The following is a 21486-nucleotide window of genomic DNA, read 5'->3' as shown; positions in this document are numbered from 1 at the left end:
CATTTCATGTGAAGTCAGTTCAATGAAGAGAAAGAGAAAGAAAATGAGAGGCAGAGACAGAGAAAGAGAGAGTGAGAGGCAGAAAGAGAGAGAAAGAGAGAGATAGACAGACACAGACAGACAGACAGAGACAGACAGAGAGTAACAGACAGAATGAACACATTAGCTGTCCTGTCATTTCTATGCATTTTCAAAGTGGTGGAAGGTGGGGGAAAAGGCACAACATAATCCTGATGCATTTGAAAAACTAATAACACCAGACCATGTATATGTTGCCTCTCACTTCTTCTCTATGGCTATTAACTTCATTATTCTCCCTCCATCAATACATCTCAGCAGGAAGTAAAACTACTCCTAAACTAGTAATAAATACAAAGGAGAGAGAATGTCACTACTAAATATCAAGTTCCAGGCATGTCAGATTTTATCGAGTTTTATTTTTTAAGTCAATAAAATTTTATAACTTATAAATATTAATAGGATGTCTTTGCTCATGTTAAGAGCATGACCTAAATGGACTAAACTGATAAAAGAGAAAGCATATTTTCCCTTTTATAACTCTGAACTATATATAGAGAAGATTTGACCCATGAAGCCAATAACTCAACAGGGAATCCTTTGTTAGATATTTGATATAGTGTATATCATTCCATACCCTCAAACATTATTGGGGGGGAAGGGAAAGGGCGAATATGAAAGGGAAAAAAAAATAATCAATGCCTAAATGATCAAACCGAATGTGTTAAGTAGTCAGCAAGACTTTGAACTAAGCAATCATTCTGCCATAATAGAGCATAAAACGATTCACGGGCTTTTGATTTTAAATTTTATCTAAAGCACGTCAACTTTTCCTCCCTGACACATCTGGTGTTCTTTTATCTCCAAGTGAGCTCTCAGATTCTCTAATTAATACATCAAAACTTTAATTATATACTGCACCTTTATTGTGTTTGGTTTAACTTCCTGAAAGTTTATGAAAAACATTACCTTAGAGTTTGCCTGGTAGCAAAGCCAGTTTGAAATTATTCATCTTGTAGTCTGACAACTCAAGATTTTTTTTTTCTCTCCCATGTACATACATTTGAAAAGACTTACTGAAGAATTGCTAGAGAGCTGTTTTATGGGTATGTTTTGTTTTGAAATTTAGAATCATCAAGTAGGAGCTACTTTAAAATGGCTTTGCAAATAAACATGAAAAATTCACCAGCCCACAAACATTCCCAGCAAGAATGTTTCTCATTTTATGGGAAAAGAGTCATGTTATTCTTCATGGATCAGGGCAATATGGATAGTGACAAACAAAATCTCATTCTAAAAATCTAATGAAAAATATTAAGACTGCATTATGTTAATATTTTTAATTAAAAAAAAACTTCTTGTACATGGATATGTGAAAAACATTCCAGGAATCACAACTGATCCCATTTCCTAAATACCTCTTGATGGATAGTAAGTTGGAAAATCATTTTCTAAGCTGATAAATTGTTTGTTTGTATTTGTCAGACTGGTTTATGGACCTCCAAATCCTGATGCAGGTGCAGACTAATAAAATAAAATGCTCCCTGCTACAAGTCTTATAGAAACCTTGCTCAATTCATGACTACATTAGAAAACTGTTTCCTAAGAGGTATGTCAGCTCCCCCAACATTGGTAAGAGTTAATATAATTTTCATGGTCTAGAATGATTACAATATTTACTATATGAAAAGAGCATCTATACTCTAGAGATTCCCCCCTGCTTTGCTATGATGCTATTTCTGTACATGGTTCAAAAAGTGTTGACACAAAGGGAGCCATAATCATGTTATAATAAAAGTGTCTGAAAGAAGTTTCAAATATGGTTATGAGCCATGGGGTGGGCCAGGCTAACTGGAGCATAGACTTCAAAATGAGGTCATTAACCTTTCTCGTGTTGCAAAAGGCATACATTTCCAATTATTTCTATCACCACTGGGGTAACTGTTGTCCTTCACATCTGGCCCAAGTGAACTGAATGAATCAAATTCCACAGTCAGCTACAACCCAAAAGCTTAGATCATTACCAGCAACCAGAAGGCAAAATTTAAGGAACTATGGAGTTGGTACTAATGATCTGTGGTTGATATACCAACGCTGACGGTATAAAACTAGCTGGTGCTTGAAAACTACTCAGCCAGATTCTCCCAGGACATATATTACTCGATGGGAGTTAGTCTATTTCAGAAGTATGTTAACTCTTTATATCACTAAAGATACCACTCTGGAAATTACTATAGTGGTGGACTGTATGATTTTAATAAATCCAACAGGACAATTTTCCCAAAATATTAACCAGAAGACTTATCAGGTTGTTTTTATTTTAAGATAAATTAGAAAGAGGATAAACTTTGCCCCAGGTTGTTCCTGGAGTGTCCTACCAGCCATGTCACAGTAAACGGTGAAGCTCCATTAGTTATTTGTGTTATAATGTGGTCAAAGGATAGACATATACGTAAATGCACTTACTCAGCTAGGTTTGTGCCTATGTTTTTAAGTTATCAAACAATCTGCATTCTCTCCAATGAGCAAATTCATCTGCATATGTATCTCAAAATAAGAACCTTCTAAACTAGAAAGAACTGTCCAACTAGGACACAATGTGCAAAATTCAAAAAATAATAATAAATTATCCTTACTGCCCAACCTTCCTTTGTACCAAAAAAAAAAAAAATGCACTATATATCTAAAAAAATGTTAGTTTCATGAATGTCAACAGGGATCCTGAAGCCCTGATTGAATTCAGAAGTGAAAGGGAATGGGTAAATTTGACCTCCATCTTTTACTACAAAATTCTCATATTTGGAGGCACATGAAGAGAGATGATTGTGTTCATGTATTTTTAGCAGGAGCTGGGTCATGCTACAATGTTATCTTATGGATACACAAAAGGCCACATCTTCCTGAGGACTTATTACCTTCTATTTGATGGTTAATTCTCCCAACTACAGGGAAGGATTAACTCTATTATCAATAGACCAGAGACAACATGGGTAGTGAACAATAGAACCTTGCTCCATAAATCTACTACTGACAAAATGATTAATAGTGATTAATCACTTGTTTATGTTAAGGAAAAAAAAATTCTAAGTGTTGGCTAAAGATGAAATTGAAATGCTCAAATAGGGATGGGTCTGGAATATGTTTCTACTGGTTAAAAATATGTTAAAGCTACTTCCTTTTGCTAGTGAGTTTACAGTTAGTGGCCAATCTTTCTAAAAAATCATCAATGTATTTGAGCCAGCTATGAATAATAAAATATTCTCCATATAGGGTTCTCATGCTTTTAAGTCCCTCATTCTTAAGTCATCTGAAAAGCCCCTAATTAACCTATCTGACTTTATAGACATGAACCTACTTTTCATATCATCTTAAGAGAAGGATTTGCACTGGCATGGCAATGCACTTAACTGTATAGAAAATATTCATCATACATGAAAACGACATAGCAGCAGTGCAGAATCATGTAAATGGGAAATAATTTGAAAGCATAATAATTAACAGCCCTGTGGAAAATCTAGATTAAAAAAAAAACAAATCAAAAAACAAAAACAAAACCAAAAAAACCAAACAAACAAAAAAGCATTCATATGCAATTAGTAGCTACAGGTAGTTTATGTAGCTACTGAGAATAACTTCATTTCTCCAAGTTATACACAGGCCTATAATCGCTTCTTCTGTATTTTAATAACTTCATGCTGAAAATGGGAAAGGAGAGCCCAAGTTCTATCCACTGAGCAGAGAGCCAGGTCAGACCAAGCATGATTGGAAACACCTGTAAGAATGAACACTGCACAATGTAGATAGACTCATTAACTGGTTAGGATGGATTTTAGCCATTACTCCCATAGGGCGTGCCTGAGGACATATTCCCTTTTACCCATGGATCCGGAGAGTGAGCTAGTGGGCTCTCTTCACTGGCCCTTGAACACAAAATCAGGGCTGTCCCCGAGATTAGAGAGGGAGCAAGAAGGCATGGCTCTCCCAGCAGGAGGCAAAGGAGCCAAGGCAAGCCAGGCTTCTGCAGGCTCTTGCCGGGAGTCATTAAACAAGAATTTGTCAGGGCCTGATGAGGGAAGCATGTGCTGCAGCTCTGTGTAAACGAGTCTAGGAGTCGGGTGTTTGTCTTCGCACGTACCGTAGACATACAGCGTATAATCCGAATGAGCGGTCCCCACTACGTTGGAGGCTTCGCAGCGGTATGTACCATTATCTGTTTTGTTTAGGTTATTAATGAGCAGGTTGGACCCCGACACTACAGCGTGTTGTGGCAGATCGTCATCTAATCTTACCCAATTCACCATCACAGGCCTATGGAGGAGGGGGAGAAAGACAAGTTGCATTAACTATTTCCCAGTTGATACAGTAAACTGTTCACCCACACATTAAATAAGGGTGCATGCAAGGTGATAGACACTAAAGGAAGCATAACACAAGACATTTAAGACAACAAAATGATATTTCTTGATCTTTCCAAATACCCATCTGCTTGACACATCATACTTTTTTTCTCCCCCTATTTACATTATCGGGTGTTGAATGGTTGTCAACAGAACACACAAGGGAGCTTCATTATTTACAATTTATCCTAAACAAATAGGATGAGTGATTCAGTATCCTTTATTTTTCTGCCCGGCTGTGCAGTTTCACAGCAATTGGATAGGACAGAGCTCACCCATCGTTAATCATCTCCTTAATTAATTAAAAAACAATCAAAGGCACCCCAAACTAAACTAGGTTCCAGACCTGTGATAGATGTACTCCTTTGACAGTAGCTAAAACACAGAGCCATTTGCTTATAAGCAAGTTGTAATGTGTAATAAGGTTGGAGTTCTATCTAAAACAAAATGCACGGCTCTCAATAATTCTCCTTTGGCCTCTGTTGTCTGAAAGAGCATCTTAGCACACTGGAGGGACATCCAACGCTATTCCTTTCTGATGAACCACATCTATTCTTCACTTGGTAAAGAGTGACTCTTCCTTGCTCGCTTGTCTAAAAACAGAAAATACATGTTCCCCCACCTCCTCCAACCCTGTACACCTGCATAGAGGTAATCACAGCTTTAGGAAGAGTCTTTCAAGTTAATCATTGCTGAGTGAGTCTCAACATGGCTTTTTTAGGTCTTAAGACACTTACTCATTACCGAGAAGCCTGTTTTTAGTGATTGAAAGTACCACATTGGTATCCATTAAAAAGAATCAATTTCCCAAGAAACTCAAGAAATACACACATTTAAAACATATTTTTTGCCACTCAGAATTCAGAGCTGCCACTCTTCAAGATGCTCCCCCCCCACCTCCCACCCTTATCCCCTTTGTAAGTTGAAGACAACACAGGGTTTATGATTGAAAAGTTTCAGGCTGAAAAAGGAACAGCTCAGAGACTAGAGGCAACTATAGCTTTTACTTGTTTCCTATCATCCCCTTGAGGGGTGGTAGCATGAAGACAGACTTACATTTAATGACTAGCATATATCTGAGGTAGATTTATCACTTAGCATTCTAGTTTTCAAGTGGGATGAAAAGTTACAATTTTTCTTTAATTACACATGGGTTTGTCATCACAACCCAGTAAATTATTTAAAAATTAGCACTGCATATGTCCTCCTTGCAGGCAATGGCAAATGGGTCCGCCTGGCAATCAGATCTAATGTCCTGCTGCTTGACAGCTGAAACAATCAGTGGGGGTAAGTGCTAAGGATATTCACAACATTTAATGGCAAGCTAAATTACCATTTTTATTGTATGCTGTTTCTTGAGAAAATAAATAGGTAATATGCTAAAAGAGTAAATGTAGAGTAGCTTGTGCACACTTATACAATCATATATCCATTTCTATTGGAAAGGAACAGACACTCTCAGAAGCAAGTGTCCTGAAAGAAACATGTTATTACATTCCCATGACATCTTCTATTGAGCACATTAATTCCTTCAGAAAAACAAACACATATACATATAAAGCAACAAAATATAGGTCAGTAGCCCACCCACTATAAAAGCAGTGTAATAAAAGGGGCAAAATGATTTTGAAAAAACAATTTCTCTAGGTAATCTTTTTTGCAGGCGAGGTGAGAGGCTAATTAGCACAAGACTTGAAAAATTTATGAAGGGAGAAAACAACTGAGACTAGATATTAAAAACAACAACAATAATAAACTAACTAGGAACACAGGAGGAGGGAAAGCAAAACAATAACAATAACAATGTTTTCACTGCCCCCACAGCCCTGCACCAGCATCAAACAAAGATGGGCTGTCAGAGCAAGCTCTTTTTGAATGGAGAAATCTGCCTAGACAACGTGGGCTTGATGAATTTCATTTCTCAGTGATGCAGGCCCCAAGTGAAAGGTAGATCTGAGGAAAGAAACTCACTGCTGGGTGGCCACACCCCTGAGCTAATTCCACCCCTGATTAACACCATACAGGAATGGTCTTTCCCTTTCTAGTCCCTTGTCATATTGTCTCTCTGAGGCTTGATATTATAGGAGAAAAGAGAGTCTTCCAGAGATCTTTGGGAAGGTTGGCCAAACCTTTTATTTACTTGTTTGTTTGTATGAAAGTTGTAAAAATGATGCAAGTATGGGTCTGCAAATAGGGACCTGATGCTCTAGGGACAGCAGAGGGAGCCCAATCTGGTTTTTGGAGGTCACCACCAAAGACTGGGTCTCCTCAAGCCCAGTGTCCACATATTCCTCCATTATGGAGGCAGTAGCTATTGTTTTTCTTCTGGGGGGCTTTATTTAAAATCTGTCACATAAAGATAAAAGACAGCTTTTTTCCTTAACTGTGAACCGTGAAATGGCAACAACCCTTTAAAGGGGCAACATATTGGCACTTTATTATTATACTGAAGATAAAAAGCAATATTTCTAGTACACATTTGGATCACCTTGGTTCTCATCCACCAGCACAATTCTGGAACCATTCCAAAGACATAGTGGACACATTCTTAAAAGTGAGCACAGGTGGAACAGCCAATATTATCTCAAGAAAATTTATTTTTTCTATGGTATTGTTCTTACCCAGTGGCTTATTTACATTGGGAAAAGGGACTAAGCCAAATCCTTGCTGGCAAAACCCTTCTACTCAGAAGCTTATCACTATTACTGTTTTTCTTTGAGATAGTAAACAGGACAAAATTGGAAATTCATAAATTATTTTTTCTATAATATCAGAACAAAATATAGTTAGTCAATCTTATTTGGAATACAGAATACAAAAAAGGAAAGGGCCAAAAGCATCAGTAAGTTATAGGTACATAAAGTTCTATTTTTGTTGTTGATTTTTTTTGGGGGGGGAAGGATGAGAGAGAGCATTTTTTCAGTATTTATAATCATTACTATAATTCTAACACAGGAGATTTGTCAATATTTCACATGAGTTTAAAAAGTTAACTTTAAAAAGGTTTAGCCAACAAGAAGAAAAATTGACAATTCTTTCTTTTTTCTAAAATAATCCTCCACTTTTCACTGCATAATCTGCCGCCTTTTACTTTATAATTTTTTATTGTTCACAGTCGGTCCTCAGATGGGAAACAGATGACAGGCCAATGAGAAGTGATTGCACACACACATCTTGTGCTGTGACATTTATTGTGCATAATCCACTGCCAACCTTGGACTTTAGAACTTACTGGGGCTTCCCGATGGCTTCACATGTTAGCTCAAGTGTGTCCCCTTCCCGGGTTAGGCCTTGTGGAGGGTAAGTCAGCTGAATGTGCACTTGAGGCTTATCTGCATGACAACAACACAAAATACAATGTTGAACAAATGATATCATCAGGTAGAATCAAACTTGCTGCTCCTGCAAACACCACGCACTGGCACTGCTTGTGTTCCCTCCCCATCCTCATCCCTTCAGTTACATCTTTCTAATTAGTTAGTAATCCTGGCATTTGCTCAAATTAAATTGACTAATAACTCTAAAGAGTGAAACGCAGACAGATAAGAGATTCATAAGCCAACTGCGCCACATCAAACATTTCCTGTGAAATACATTTTGTTACATTGAAGTTTATCTCCAGACTCACTCAAGCTAAAGGAAACTCATTTGCCTTCATGCTGAGGTGAAGCCACAGATATTTGTGGTGCTCAGAATTGATACATTTTATCATATATCATATATTACTATATGACAATACTTTGTGACACTGCATATTAATAAGTTTGGCTCTTCTCATTTTTTTATGTTAAAATGAAAAAGCTAGCAAATTCAGAATTTCAGCAGGCAGCTTTAAAATTCAGAATTGAGGGCAGAAAGGGAGAGGTTTATGCCTTGGAACTAGAAAAATCTTGTTTTAAATATACTGCACACTGAGGTTTTATGTAAGGGTATAAAACAATGCAAAGTGTATAGAATAAGGCTTGTTTGGAGACTCATCTGGAAGTTAATTGTAAGCAACAATTAAAACAGAAATATGAGCAATGTCGTTTTAATCACAGCTAAGAGTTGTTTAATCAGAATAGACACCAGCATATTGATAACTGACACCTACTATGTAATTCATTTCACTATCAATACCCACCCTCTTTTCTAGAAGGTAAGACTAAATTTAAAATACCAACAATGATACCCAAAATGTGGACAGGTAAAATTTTTTAATATTTCTGCAAGGCTAAACTTGCCATTATATTAATCCTCAAAATCAGTTTCAAAAGAGCTATAAGAATGAATGCTGAGTATATTTTTTTTGGAGACAATCTCAAGTATAATAAATGGGAGAGAAGAGATATCAGTCAGGAAAAAGGTTAAAATAATTTCTAAGACTTTATTTTCTCAGATAATCACACTATCTAAAACAACAGTTCCCTGGCCTCTTATGAACAAAATTTAGTTCATTAACACATATCCTATAGAATAATGCAAAGCAAAAAAAGGAAGTAGGGATTAGCCAACTGCAATCTGTAAGTTCTGAAGTTAAGTCCCACAAGTCAGTCCTCTCTGAGGATGACTGCTTTACAAATGCATTTTTATATACTTATTGCTATCATAGGCTTCCCTCTCACAGCTCTGAAACCATTTGGTTTTCTGAACCTTTTAAGAGAACCACCTTACATGCCAGTATGTAATCTCACTCTGTTACTAATGTTTTCTGAGATGCTGAGTCATTTGCCAGAGAACATAAAGTTAACAAGGCTTGAAGGTACCAGTTGACCCTTCCAAGTGGCATGATTTCACTCTTAGACATGCTGGCTACAAAGGACAAATTTAAGAGCAAACTAGCGTAGAGATTTCTAGATATTTATTGGGGAGTTAGAAGGGTAGTCAGTTGAGGAGGGCATAAATAAACATGAAGGAAAAACCAGAGTGACCTTGAACAGAAGTCTAACTGTGAGGCTGCAACAAGACTTAGTCGTCATTTTTAAAGCTTGAGACAGCACGCTTGTGTAAATATGGCCCCTGGGTACCCAAAGGATTCCCGTTAAGTTGGCTATAGGACAGATGCCAAAAAAGAGAGAAAGCACTAGTCAGAAACTCATTATGACATGCAGAGAGCAAGAGAGAGAATAAACACATTGATTTGTGACATCACAAACACACAAAGACCCAAGAGGCAAAATAAAGTAAAAAGGGTATGTCACATCATCGACATTTAGAAAAACAGAATCTATGTGACACATAAGAGTTCAATGTCAGGAAATCCCTGCCATTCCTACTGGATGAAGGAATTTAAAACCCAAAGTTCAGATTCAAACTGAACGTTTCCTGGTAGGTTAATCTCCAATCCACCAAAGGGCTGCATTTTCCATGCACCACTGACAATGGTCCATTAATTAAGTGAAAACAGAATGTTTCCTGGACTGTGTGGTGTTTTTTCATGCAATTTACAAGCAAATAAACAGGGTACATTTTCGGCACTGCACACTGAGAGTGCTGAAAATCGAATCCATCTTGCCTCTTCAGTAACACTGCATTTGTTTTAGTCAAATGATTTCTTATACTCCTAATGAACTGTTGCCAGTTATCAATTACTTATATAAATTAGAAAGAATAGACTAAGAACTTGGTACACTTAAATTCAAATATAAATTATGTAAGGAGTCAAAACATAACTTCAATTCTAATAATTGATCTTAACAATCTACCCAAATTTTTTGAGCAACATCTACTATCTACTTCTGCCATAGCTACCATAATAGCTGATGAATAGGAAAACATTAATCTTGCTTCTATTTTGTAGAAAAATGGCCCCCTGATTGGCATATTCAGTATTTATTGGTATATTATCTGAGAATCAAATAGTCTTCATGGCCAGTCCATGAACATAATGTGTATATACCAATGACTACCTTGGCTGATAGAAACCTTATAGTATTATTAGTCTCTCCTCTTTTGCCCCCAAAGGGGAGGTTAGAACATTTTCAAGAAGTGGAACAGAATACCTTGCAATTGTATCGCAACTTGGAAACCCCTAGGAAAGTCAAAGTTATGCAGGGTGCTGAAGAATACAACAAGGATATGTCAAAATACTCAAGCATTCTGATGGCTGATTGGATAGCCCAAAGCTTATTATGTATATTTTAATTATGTTGATAAATCAAATGTTATAGTCTACTAAATAGCTTACTAAAATGGAACCAATACCATCTTTGAAAGATGTAGGATCTAGTACCTTTTCTGAGTGATCATTTTATGCTTTAGTTGATGTTCCAAGACAGAAGGCTAAAAGCCAAAGGATGCTTTCCTCCCAAGTGTAATAACATAGCTCAGAGTGGCTTAATGTCATTAAAAAGAGGGAATTATTATATAAAAATAAAAAGAATACTAACATCTGAGTACTTGCTGAACATTATAACCATGAAAATGGCAATGCCCATAGTTAATCAATAATGTCTAAAGATCTGAGGCTTTCATAACAGACTTTAATTTTCTTGTAAAGTTCCATAGAAAATATTTAGCAAGGCTGCTGCTAGCCTAAGCAAGTTTTATAATTTGGTAATTTTTTTTTTTTTGTAAATAAGCTTTCTATTTCTCATGTGTTGCCAAATACATCTGTATGTATATATCCCACATATATCTATATCTATCTATTTATATCTGCTTTATAGCAGATTTCATCTGACCTCAAACCACAGCATATGATCTTTTCAGATGAGAGTTTTTGTCCCCTTTATCTAAATTTCCCATGTAAATAAAATGTCGTGCCATTCTTCTTTCCAATTGGGAAGGAAGAAAGAAGGAAGGAAGTAATGTAGGAAGGAAGAGTGGGAGGGAGGAAGTTCCTTTGCCATTAGCAGCTTCCTTTTGGCCTTTTCTGTATAGCAGAGGTCAATCAAGTACTGAAGAAGTTCAGAACGTATATTGCTTAATTCATCCCTGCTATCTACCACCCAATTCTTTACAAAGAAATTTCCAAATTAGGAATATTGTTAAATTAAGCCATTAAAATGAACAAAGTTCAGTGAAAAGTCAAGGAAATTTAGTCATTCTGGATTCATTACTATCCATAAGACTAAATAATGTTCTATGTACACCATAAAGGCACTTAGGCTGATAAACAATGACTGTCCATGTACACATCCTTCTGAAATTACAGAACCTAGTCTTCTCAATCCCTTCCCCAATTTTTTTTAAATAATAGTTTTTATTTACCAAATATATGCATAGGTAATTTTACAACATTGACAATTGCCAAACAATTTGTTCTAATTTTTCCCCTCCTCCCCCCACCATGGCAGGTTGACCATTACATGTTAAATATGCTAAAGTATAAATTAAATACAATATATGTATACATGTCCATACAGTTATTTTGCTGTACAAAAAAAAAATTGGACTTTGAAATAGTGTACAATTAGCCTGTGAAGGAAATAAAAAAGGCAGGCGGACAAAAATAGAGGGATTGCCCTTCCCCAATCTTAAGTCCAATATTATGAAACATCAGAAAGAGTAGAATTTAATCCTGAAGGACCTTAAGTCTTAGTTAGAAAAGAAAAGCATCATACCAATATTATTGGAAGAGAAGACATCTATAATTCCTGGGCTTGGTTTGAAAATGGCTCTCCCCCTTACTGTCTGTCACTGTCTCTTTGAATTTCTGAACCTTTTACTAAGAGGCTTATACCAAGTATCATGAGAACAAAATTTCTTTCATTGTATCCACCTGTTTATTATTGCATCCTAAACAAGTTGTTAACCTTTCCTCTTCAAAACTTTACTCTGTATTAAACCAGACACAGACTAGATTTGGGCCAAGCTAGGCATAGACCACCTACACTGTCAAAAGTCAAAAGGAAGGGGCAGTGTTTGCCTCAGGTAGTTTGTGCTTGCTTGGCTGATTAGTACCATGTGTAATAAAAGGAAAAAATAAAAATGAACCTGAGAATAATCCAACTGGAATTGATATTGGGGACTGACTTGGACAAAAGGCAGCAGACGCCTAAAATTTGGAGTCCTTTTAACTTCAGTAGGATGGGACAGATTAGCAACTGAAAGAGAACGCCGTAGCTCAAACTGGTGATAGAGCTGGATATGTAGCTGAGCTATTCAGACCTCTCAGAGGAGCTGAAAAAGAACATTCGGCAGAAGGCTTGTTTTCTATTGTCATAATATGTTCATGAATAATTTTCACTGCAGTTTATTTTGTTTGTTTGGAAGGTGAAGGACCTCCTGCTGTTGCAGCTGTTGTATGAATTGTAGCACTTAAACCCCGTTTCTTGAACGAAGAGAGCAGATCTACAATGAGTGGAATGAGTCAAATATAGTGGGACTGATGTGGTACTAAAGGTATGTGACACATTATTAAAGGAGAAATGAGATTTCCTCTTGATGCAATTGGTAAATACATTACCAATGGACATTAAAGTGACTACCCAACAGAATCAAATTGTATTGTATGAGGCTCTAGCATAATATTGTTTTCTTAATGTATTTTAAACAGTGTTTACTCACATCAAGATCTTCATCTTTATGAAATATTTAGAATAAATTTAAAAACAAACAATAAGACACAAAAGAAAGCCCTGAAAAGAAAAAGGGACTGGAAATTAAAATCTAGATTTTTATTTTAAGCTCTTCTTCCATACTCATGAAAACACAAGCTATCATGCTATTTTGCTTTGGACTAAACAGTACATTTCCTCAAAGTTAGGATTCATTTAAGGTCTGACTTTTGTCTTCAGGCTTCTATATCTCTGTTGTATTGTCTATTTATTTGGCATCACATGGTGGGAGTGCTTAATCTATTTTTGTGTGTGATGATAGGGAAACCTATCACTCCTTGTTGCTTACATTCATCATAAAAGAAAATTCTGAATTTTAGTCAGTTTAATGAAAAAAGAAAGATGGATTCCCCCCCTCCAACCAAGTTCACAAACCCCTGCCGTGAAATATATGGACCCTAAGTAAAGAACCCCTCTCTTACAAGTATTTCAAAGTGATGAAAACTCTCAGGCTAGACTGCAAGGACCTCCTCTTGATTTGATTTCAATTTGAAAGAATTAGTTAGACTTTGAGTCACAAACCATTAAGAAAAACGTAAACTAAGACAACTTAAGTTACTGCTGCTGGGTGTTTCAGCATACAATCATAAGCACAATATCTTTTTATTAAACCTTGGGGTCAAATGGCCATGTATGGGAAGGAGGTTCCAGTGAAAAAGAAAAAGAAGCCTTTTTATTCAGACAGGGGGAGGAGTGGTAAATGAAAGGGATTGTTAAGAGAGGGGAAAAAAAGCAGATTGTGAAGAGCTCCCTCCCCCTCTCAAATGTCAAATGCTTCTTTTCTCTGTGGAATAATTCAACCCTGGACCAATATATCCTTTCTACTGCTGGTTCCCGAGCTGCTTACCCATTGTAGCACCACAGAGTGCTTGGCTAACTATCTGTTGCGTTAGTCACGGTCCTTTAAAGTACTGCTGCTTTGCATTAACAACAAAAGAATGATGCTTTAAAAAATTAGTTTGAGTCAGGGGGACTCCATGCCCTGATGATTTCTCAAGAGAATAATAAACACTGAAATGACTTCTCTGAAATTCAATTCACCTGTTAAAAAAATGGTAAAAGGAGGGAGAGTGGGAGGAGAATATATTCTGTTAACAAGAAGACTGGGGAGCAGAGAGAAACAGGCCAAATCTAGACACTGCCTGCTATTATGCCTCAAAGAAAGCAACCTGGGAAACAGAACTTATGGAAGGGATGATGTGATAAAGGAAGCCGTTTTTGGAAACTAAGTTTAATGCTCCATTCCAAGTAGAAAGAGATTTTCCAGCTTCCAGATTTTTCTTATTTCTTTACTGCAGGGCCCCTATCGATAACAGAGGAACATTTATTTTCACACAGATAAAGAACAGGTTTTGATCATCTCCTCAATGCCCAATTTTCTTCCAATTGAGAGAGTGAAAAAAAAACAACACTAAAAAACTAGACTTCTGTGGATCACGGATGAAGAGAATTATGGATTTATAAAATGCATGGCTCCATCAAGTCAATAAAACTCATTTTAAAAATGATGCCCAAGTACACAATTAACTGACAGATGATAATTGGAGCAGGGGATTCAAATATGTTTGTTGAATTTGTTTCCTCCCCCCAAAAAAATTATCCCTGGCATTAAAAAAACCCAAAATACAGCTCCTCAACAAAGGGATACTTTTTGCAAGAGTATTTAAAGCTATAAGAGGAAAGAAATTAAAAAAAAAAAAGAAAAAGAAAAAGAAAAAAGAAAAGTCTAATGGTAATCCAAAAGCTTCATTTTACTTCTGTCCAGTGTCAAGGTTTTTTCTTTACCTTTTTGCACAACAATTTGAATTTCATACATAAGGTCAAGTCATTCCTTTAAAATTCTAACTTCTGTCACTGTGTTGCCACCTTGATGTTATTTAGAAAGTTTTTTTTTTTTTAAATGTACAGAGAACAGTTCTCGTTAAACAAGCTTTTATGTGACAAGAACACATCTCAGATCTGAACCTTTACTAACTGTGCTACAATTCTATCACTTATGTTGTAAATTTCTTTAACTTCATGTATATAGGCACTTACCCCAAAAAGCCTCACATAAGAATCACAAAAAGATTTAGGGTCAGGTATTCTCAAATCATTAAAAACAACAACAAAACCCACAGCACTCCCCCCCCCTCCCCCAGAACAACTATGGTACTCTCTTCATCGAAGCTAAGGGAATGAAGGCTTTGAATTGTAGCTTGTGAGCATAATTATTTTCTCTTTTAAACATTTAACTGCACACTGCTGCTGCTGTACTCTTGCTGAGTCTCAGAATGAAAGCTAAAAAACCACGGGCCCTACTGTATATTCTTCATTCCCAGCAACATTCCTATGAGAAAACCTTATTAATGAGCTTGCAAACGAGCACCCAACTGGGAAATGTCACAAACAAGAGTGGCTAATGCCCCAGAAAATCAAATAACTGAACACTTGGCTGATTGTGGTGCTTTTCATATTTATAATAAAAAAATAGGGGGGGGGCTTTAAATCACGGATTTGGAAGGGGTCAACACCTCGCTGAACAAAACAACTCATTTATTTATGTTCAGAAATCTCTAGATGATAAATTACATTGATGTTAATCACTTCAATGCATACTACACAATTAATAACTGTACTCACCAGAAACATAAGGATTATTAAAAGTGTAGCAGCATACATATCTGCTGATTTTTAACATAATTGGGTACAACAATTTCTTTTGGTACCATCTCAAACAAGGGTCCCTAACAGATATTTCCCCAACCAGTATTAAATTAATTAGGACTGAAAACCTCAAGAAAAAGAGATTTCCAAGTTGGGCTCATGCCCCTGATTTCAACATGGATGTGGTGATGGTATTTTATCACAAGGGGTTAAAAGTTTAACCCTTCATTTTTATTTTACTCCCCTTAGCTTTTGACCATCACACTTTAAACCAAATGCTTAAAAGCATTTCAATATAGATTTTTTTTTGTCTCCAATTTCTCTTTTTTTCTTATGTTTTTTAAAAAAAGAACCTAATTCACACAGACCTCAAAGCCTTAACTTGACCTCTCCAGAATCCCATGCATATTCTGGTTCTCCTGAATTCACAGAGCAGAGTACAAAATTGTTGTCTCAAGCATCCAGGAAGCAAAAGAGACTGAGTGTGCTCAATGCTAATCACAAGTCAAAAGTATATCTATGGGAAGAATATTCATTTACCCTGAAAGCAATTCAGTTCAGTGTACCAAAAGAAAAAAAAAATGAGAATGAGAAGGCCTGAGCTCTATCCTTCTGCTATCAACTAATTGTGAGATCTTACGCAAGTCAATAAACCTATAGGACCCTCAGCCCTATATGGATCTCAATTTTTTCATCTATGAAACTCAAAGTTGGATCAAATAATCTCCAAGGTTCCTTTGTGGCCTAAGAATCCATAACTCAGTAAGTCTAAATTATTGGTACACTCCTATCATTTTTTCCCTATTGTATCCTTCAGAATTTTATCTACATCAAAGACTTGCCACTGAATGAAATCTTTTTAGAGATTGAATTTATTTCTTATATCTATATTCATTCCTCATGGCTACCAGATAGCATTTGGTTGAGATGGGATTTCTATGGGAGGAGTTAAGTATATCCAACAATGATTAATGAATATTATCTGAAAGATAAAAACATCTGTGCTAATAAGTGGGTATCCCAGGCATCCCAGGCATTGCAAACAAATTTTGACATTGTTATTAGATGGCAGCTTATATGGAAGGAAACGGAAGTAACCAGAACCATGCGGTGGTTCCCATTTCTATTTGAGTAAATGTTCTACATCACAAACTGATTCTTTTTAAAATATTCTTTTAGAAGATGAATATGGGAATATACTATCCTTGACTGCAGAAAATCTGTATGATCAGGAGTGAACAATGACCTTGAATGTTAATATGCATTTTTAATTTTTTTAATTTAAAAAATTTTTAATATGCATTTAAAAAAAATAAACTTTATACTCCAGAAACTTTACAACTGTTCACCTTCTGTTGTCAGAAAAGAACTTTGCACTAGATACTAGCCAAAGAACTTTCAGAAGGCATAAGCCAAGTGTTCTGAGAACTTCTCTTGCTTAAAATGTTTGTATCTTGGTCTAAGCAAGTCACCAAAGATCTTGACTAATAGACAAGATGAGGAAACCTCTCCTTTCCCAGTTTCCAGAATAAGGTACCATCAAGGGTTTAAATTGGTCAGTAAGAGCACCTGCCTTCTTGGAAAGACATTATAGCTACTTTTCTGTCGTTAAGTATTAGCAGACAAATGGATTCAGAAATGGAACTTCTTTGTTCTCTGAAAGGATGTTTTAAGTACAGAAGCTCTAGGTTGTGAAAAGCCTGGCTGACAACTATTGCAAACAAATTTTCTAAGAGCAATCCTTGAAAATAAGGGCACAAATCATAGAATCCTTATGAGCCTTAGGTCCAGAGTGCAGAGGACAAAGTAACTAGTACCTGATACATGTGGCCTATATTATCTTTAGCACAGGGTCCTCTGTTCTCAAGAAACTTTGGAAAAGCATTGGACAGATTTAGGGTAAGAGCTGGATGAGTATCAATCTACTCAGGTTTCACAACAGAGCTAATGTATTATTAAAACTAATGGTGCCCTACAAGGCAAGTTAATGGATATTAAGTTTGTATAAATGAATTACATATTAATGAAGTCACAAAAAACTACAATCTGCCAATTTAGGCAATATCTGATAATTTCTGTTTTCTCATTATAGGAACATTACTTCACAATGGTTTTGGTCATATGAAAGCAGGATGCCCATAATGAAGCTACATAATAAGGAAGATGAAAAACCTGCCTTATGTAATGAAACAGTTGAGCCAAACTCAGAAAGCAAGAAAAGGTTGGATTAGAATAGTCTCTTAAGAAGCAAATCTTCATAGATTCATTTTTCCATATTCTGCTTAAGAAGGTTAGCCAACTGCTCAAGTTTAAAGAGGCAGAGTATTCTCTGAAATAAAATCTAAGAATGCCTAGTCCAGTCTCAGAATTGTAACATTTTAACTCTACACATTCAATCATTATTTGATATTTCAGAAAAAAAAATTTCATGTCATCTGAACTGTTTCTATGACAATATCAATGATTAGATTATATAGTGGGACTATACCAGGAATATCATTCCCACTCACACACTTCATCTCTGCTGACACCTGGATGAAGGTCAAATGAAACCACTTTTCATAAAGCTTCTCTTGTCCCCCCCACTTTTAAGCACCACAAAAGAAAACACCCATTCCGCTCTTGAGCCTAAAACAGCCATCTGACTTTATCTGTCTTAAACAACTATCATGTTTTACTTAGTATAAAGTTTGTTTGTATAAGGGTCATTTTGCTCTTCTAGATGATGGGCACCAAGAGGTTAGGGATCTTAATTTATCTTTGTTTTTCCCTTAGGACTTAGCATTTAGCAGGAACTTAATTGGGCATAGAACGCTATCATGATAACCAAAGAGTATATTCTTACAGCAAAAACTAGTGTGGACTGATCATGAATACAATGCCATGTCTGGAGTCAGGAAAAATCATCTTCTTGATTTTAAATCTGGCCTTAGACACTTACTAGTTGTGTGGCCCTGTGCAAATCCTGTTTGCCTCAGTTTCCTCATCTGTAAGATGGGAGAAGGAAATGGTGAGCCACTCCAGTATCTTTGCCAAGAAAAACCCCAAATGAGATCATAGAGAAATTGGACATTTATTGAAAAACAACTCAATTCAACTCAAGCTTGAGCTCCTTAAAGGGAAATAGGCTAGTAGGCCTCTGGCTATATTTCTCATTACAATTATTTTGAAGGCATAAATAAGAATCATGGCAGCAGAATGATACAGGTGGTGGAGTAGGTGGATCTAGCTTGGAATCATGGCTTACCACCTGTATGCTAACTTTGGGTGAGTCATTTCAAAATTCGATTTCTTGAGAACCATTTTCAGTTTGGAATCTAAGATTCTATTATAAAATATGACTCTGTCATTAATTAAAAATGGGCAGCACAGTAGAAAGAGGGCTGGATATGGAGTCAAAAATTTGGGTTCATAAACTGGCCCTCAGCATTATTTCCTGATCTGAAAAACAGAGATGATGATTTTTCATTGCATTGTTGTTGTTGCTATTATCTTGTACTTTTAATGTTTTCAATTCAGGTTGGATAGAAACTGTTTGGGGCAAATCACTATCTTCTTATTCTTTTATACTTAATCTTCTGTAGACATAAAAATATTGAGATAGAAGCCCTTTAAGTTAACTAAAAGAAAATTCAGTAAACTTCCAGGAGCAGACAGGAATATTTGGCTCATAGACCTCATTCTGTTCCAATGTGGTTTTGATTTCTTTTGCTATGCTTTTCACTTAATTTAGTTGGAGGTAATGGGTATGTCATATATTAACATCAGTTTAAAAATTATTTACATTTTACAGATTAATTAATTCATTATTATTATTAATAAATATAAATTAGTTTATGTTTAGGGCCCCCATTATCATAACATTGATACATAGATTCAAACATTTAAACTCATTGCTATAAATCAGGTTTAAGATATAAGCTGGGGTTTTAAGATTAAAATTTAGCACATAGACAAATGGGCTATTCAATAATGTCCAACTTCTCATGATTCCTCCTCATCCTCTGCTCCCTGGGGTTTTGCCATTTTCTTCTCCAGCTCATATTCTAGAGAAAACTAAGGGAAATTGAGTTAAATGATTTGTCCAAGGTCACACAGCTAGTAAATATCTAAGGCCAGATTTGAACTCAGGAAGATAAGTCTTCCTGACTCCAGGTCTAGCACTCTATTCACTGCATCATCTAGTTGCTCTAATAGCATATTTACAAAGGAGTAAAAAAGAAAAATTAAATTACTTTTCAATGCTGGCACAGGCATAATGACAGCACATACTTACAAAAATCCCTTTAATTAAAGTCAAGTGCTATAGCAGATCCATATTAAGGTCTAAGAATCTGGATGGGTCGCTCTTCAAGCACTAAATTTTAGTTAAATATGATATTTCTAGAATCCCACTAGTTCTCTGTAACATGGCAGAGCTGCATAAAAATTTCATTGTTTAATCCATTATGTGATTTCAATACTTTGATTTCTCCACCAAGGTTACAAGATAGAAATTGTATCTACACTATAATAAAATGTAATTACATAATTAACGGCTTTTGAAGTCTTTTCAAGCAACTCTAGCTCTATCCCCAAAGAATAAAATACTTAGGTACTTACACTGTACTTCTAAGTACCGCTGTGTCTGCATATCTTTGACTGCAGGGTGGTCCACAAGGCAGATCACAGGGACGCCATCATCCTCTTTGCCAACAGTCAACATAAGCTGACTGGTCACAGTGTACATATCTGACCATTCCTCCACCTCTGATTTTCCTGTAGGAAAGAAAATGGATCAAAAAACTAATGGCTAAGTGAATTTTGGATACTGAAGTCATTTTTAAATTTACTTCTATAAAATAACTACTTATCTTGATTAGGAATAATTGGTAAATAGGTTAGTAATAAAGAGTGCTGGTTTTATTTATTTTATTATTTATCTTTAGGCTGATACTTTGTACATTTTCTATTTTATACCATATTTAATGCTGTTTATGTTATATATACATTAAAATAAACCATGGTATGTAAGCTCCTTGAAGGAAGTAATGGATTTTTTTCCCCCTTCTATCTCCAGATCATGACATAGTAGGTATTTAATAAATACTTGCTTAATGTCTACATGACTTAATTTCATTTGTTATTAACTAAATTTATTAATTTCCCTCTATCTTGAAGCTTCCTTCAAATAACTTGAGTAAACATCTGCCATCTTGACATCTGAATGCTCTGGGCAGAACAAATGAGATGAGAGGTGTTCACTTTACAGCCCCATCTGAACTTGAAACATCTATTAAGCACTTCATTATCTACTAGGCAGTTTAGAAAATTCCAGGATATCATCCAAAGCTCCTAAATACTAAAATCAATAGAGTTATAAACAAGCTTCCTTTCTCTTCCTTCTATCATCAACAATTAAGAAAGAAAGTAACTAAATGGATTTACGTAATTAAAATAGTAATTAGAATGCTTAAACTCTGAGACTGTTGAAGACCAGGAAAATGCAGCAGCAGTGGGCTGAAGCAAAGTATTGGACGAGGCTTTGAGCCAGATGGGAGACACTTCCAAGAACACCCAGAAAAAGAGGAAGGAGGCTTCCGGATGAAATGAATAGGCAAAGGCAGTCCTTTCCCTGAACTCCGCACTCACTGGGACATGATGCACCATTAACTTTCTTTTAATGTATTGTATTTATTGGTACACATTTAATGGCTCAATTCACATAGAAAGAGAAGGAAAAGGGGAAATGCAAAACTCTTCCCTTCCAAAACCACACCTAGGAAATAGAAGATAAAAGCAGAGCAAATATTTGAAACTTAAACTGCTATTAACACATTCTTAGACTTGCCCATTGCTAGATACAGATTTTTCTATCTTTTTCTATCGAGTTCTTAGCAGTTCCC

The 21486-nt window shown here is 35.9% G+C and overlaps 1 protein-coding gene across 3 annotated transcripts in view; it reads right to left on the bottom strand.

Moving 5' to 3' along the window:
- CADM1 (cell adhesion molecule 1) overlaps positions 1-21486 on the bottom strand; it is a 343997-nt gene that overhangs the window by 31535 nt on the left and 290976 nt on the right. For all 3 annotated transcript variants that reach the window (XM_074304197.1, XM_074304198.1, XM_074304200.1), the window contains exons 5-7: positions 20204-20359; positions 7648-7747; positions 4154-4326 (exon numbers count right to left, since the gene is read on the bottom strand). In XM_074304197.1, the coding sequence (XP_074160298.1) occupies positions 4154-4326; positions 7648-7747; positions 20204-20359 (429 nt within the window). The remainder of the gene's footprint in view (positions 1-4153; positions 4327-7647; positions 7748-20203; positions 20360-21486) is intronic.

This window comes from Sminthopsis crassicaudata, chromosome 3 (assembly GCF_048593235.1).
Source record: "Sminthopsis crassicaudata isolate SCR6 chromosome 3, ASM4859323v1, whole genome shotgun sequence".
Classification (NCBI taxonomy): Eukaryota; Metazoa; Chordata; class Mammalia; order Dasyuromorphia; family Dasyuridae; genus Sminthopsis; species Sminthopsis crassicaudata.
The sequence above is the reverse complement of the archived record's forward strand: the minus strand, read 5'-3'. Positions and strand labels throughout refer to the sequence as shown.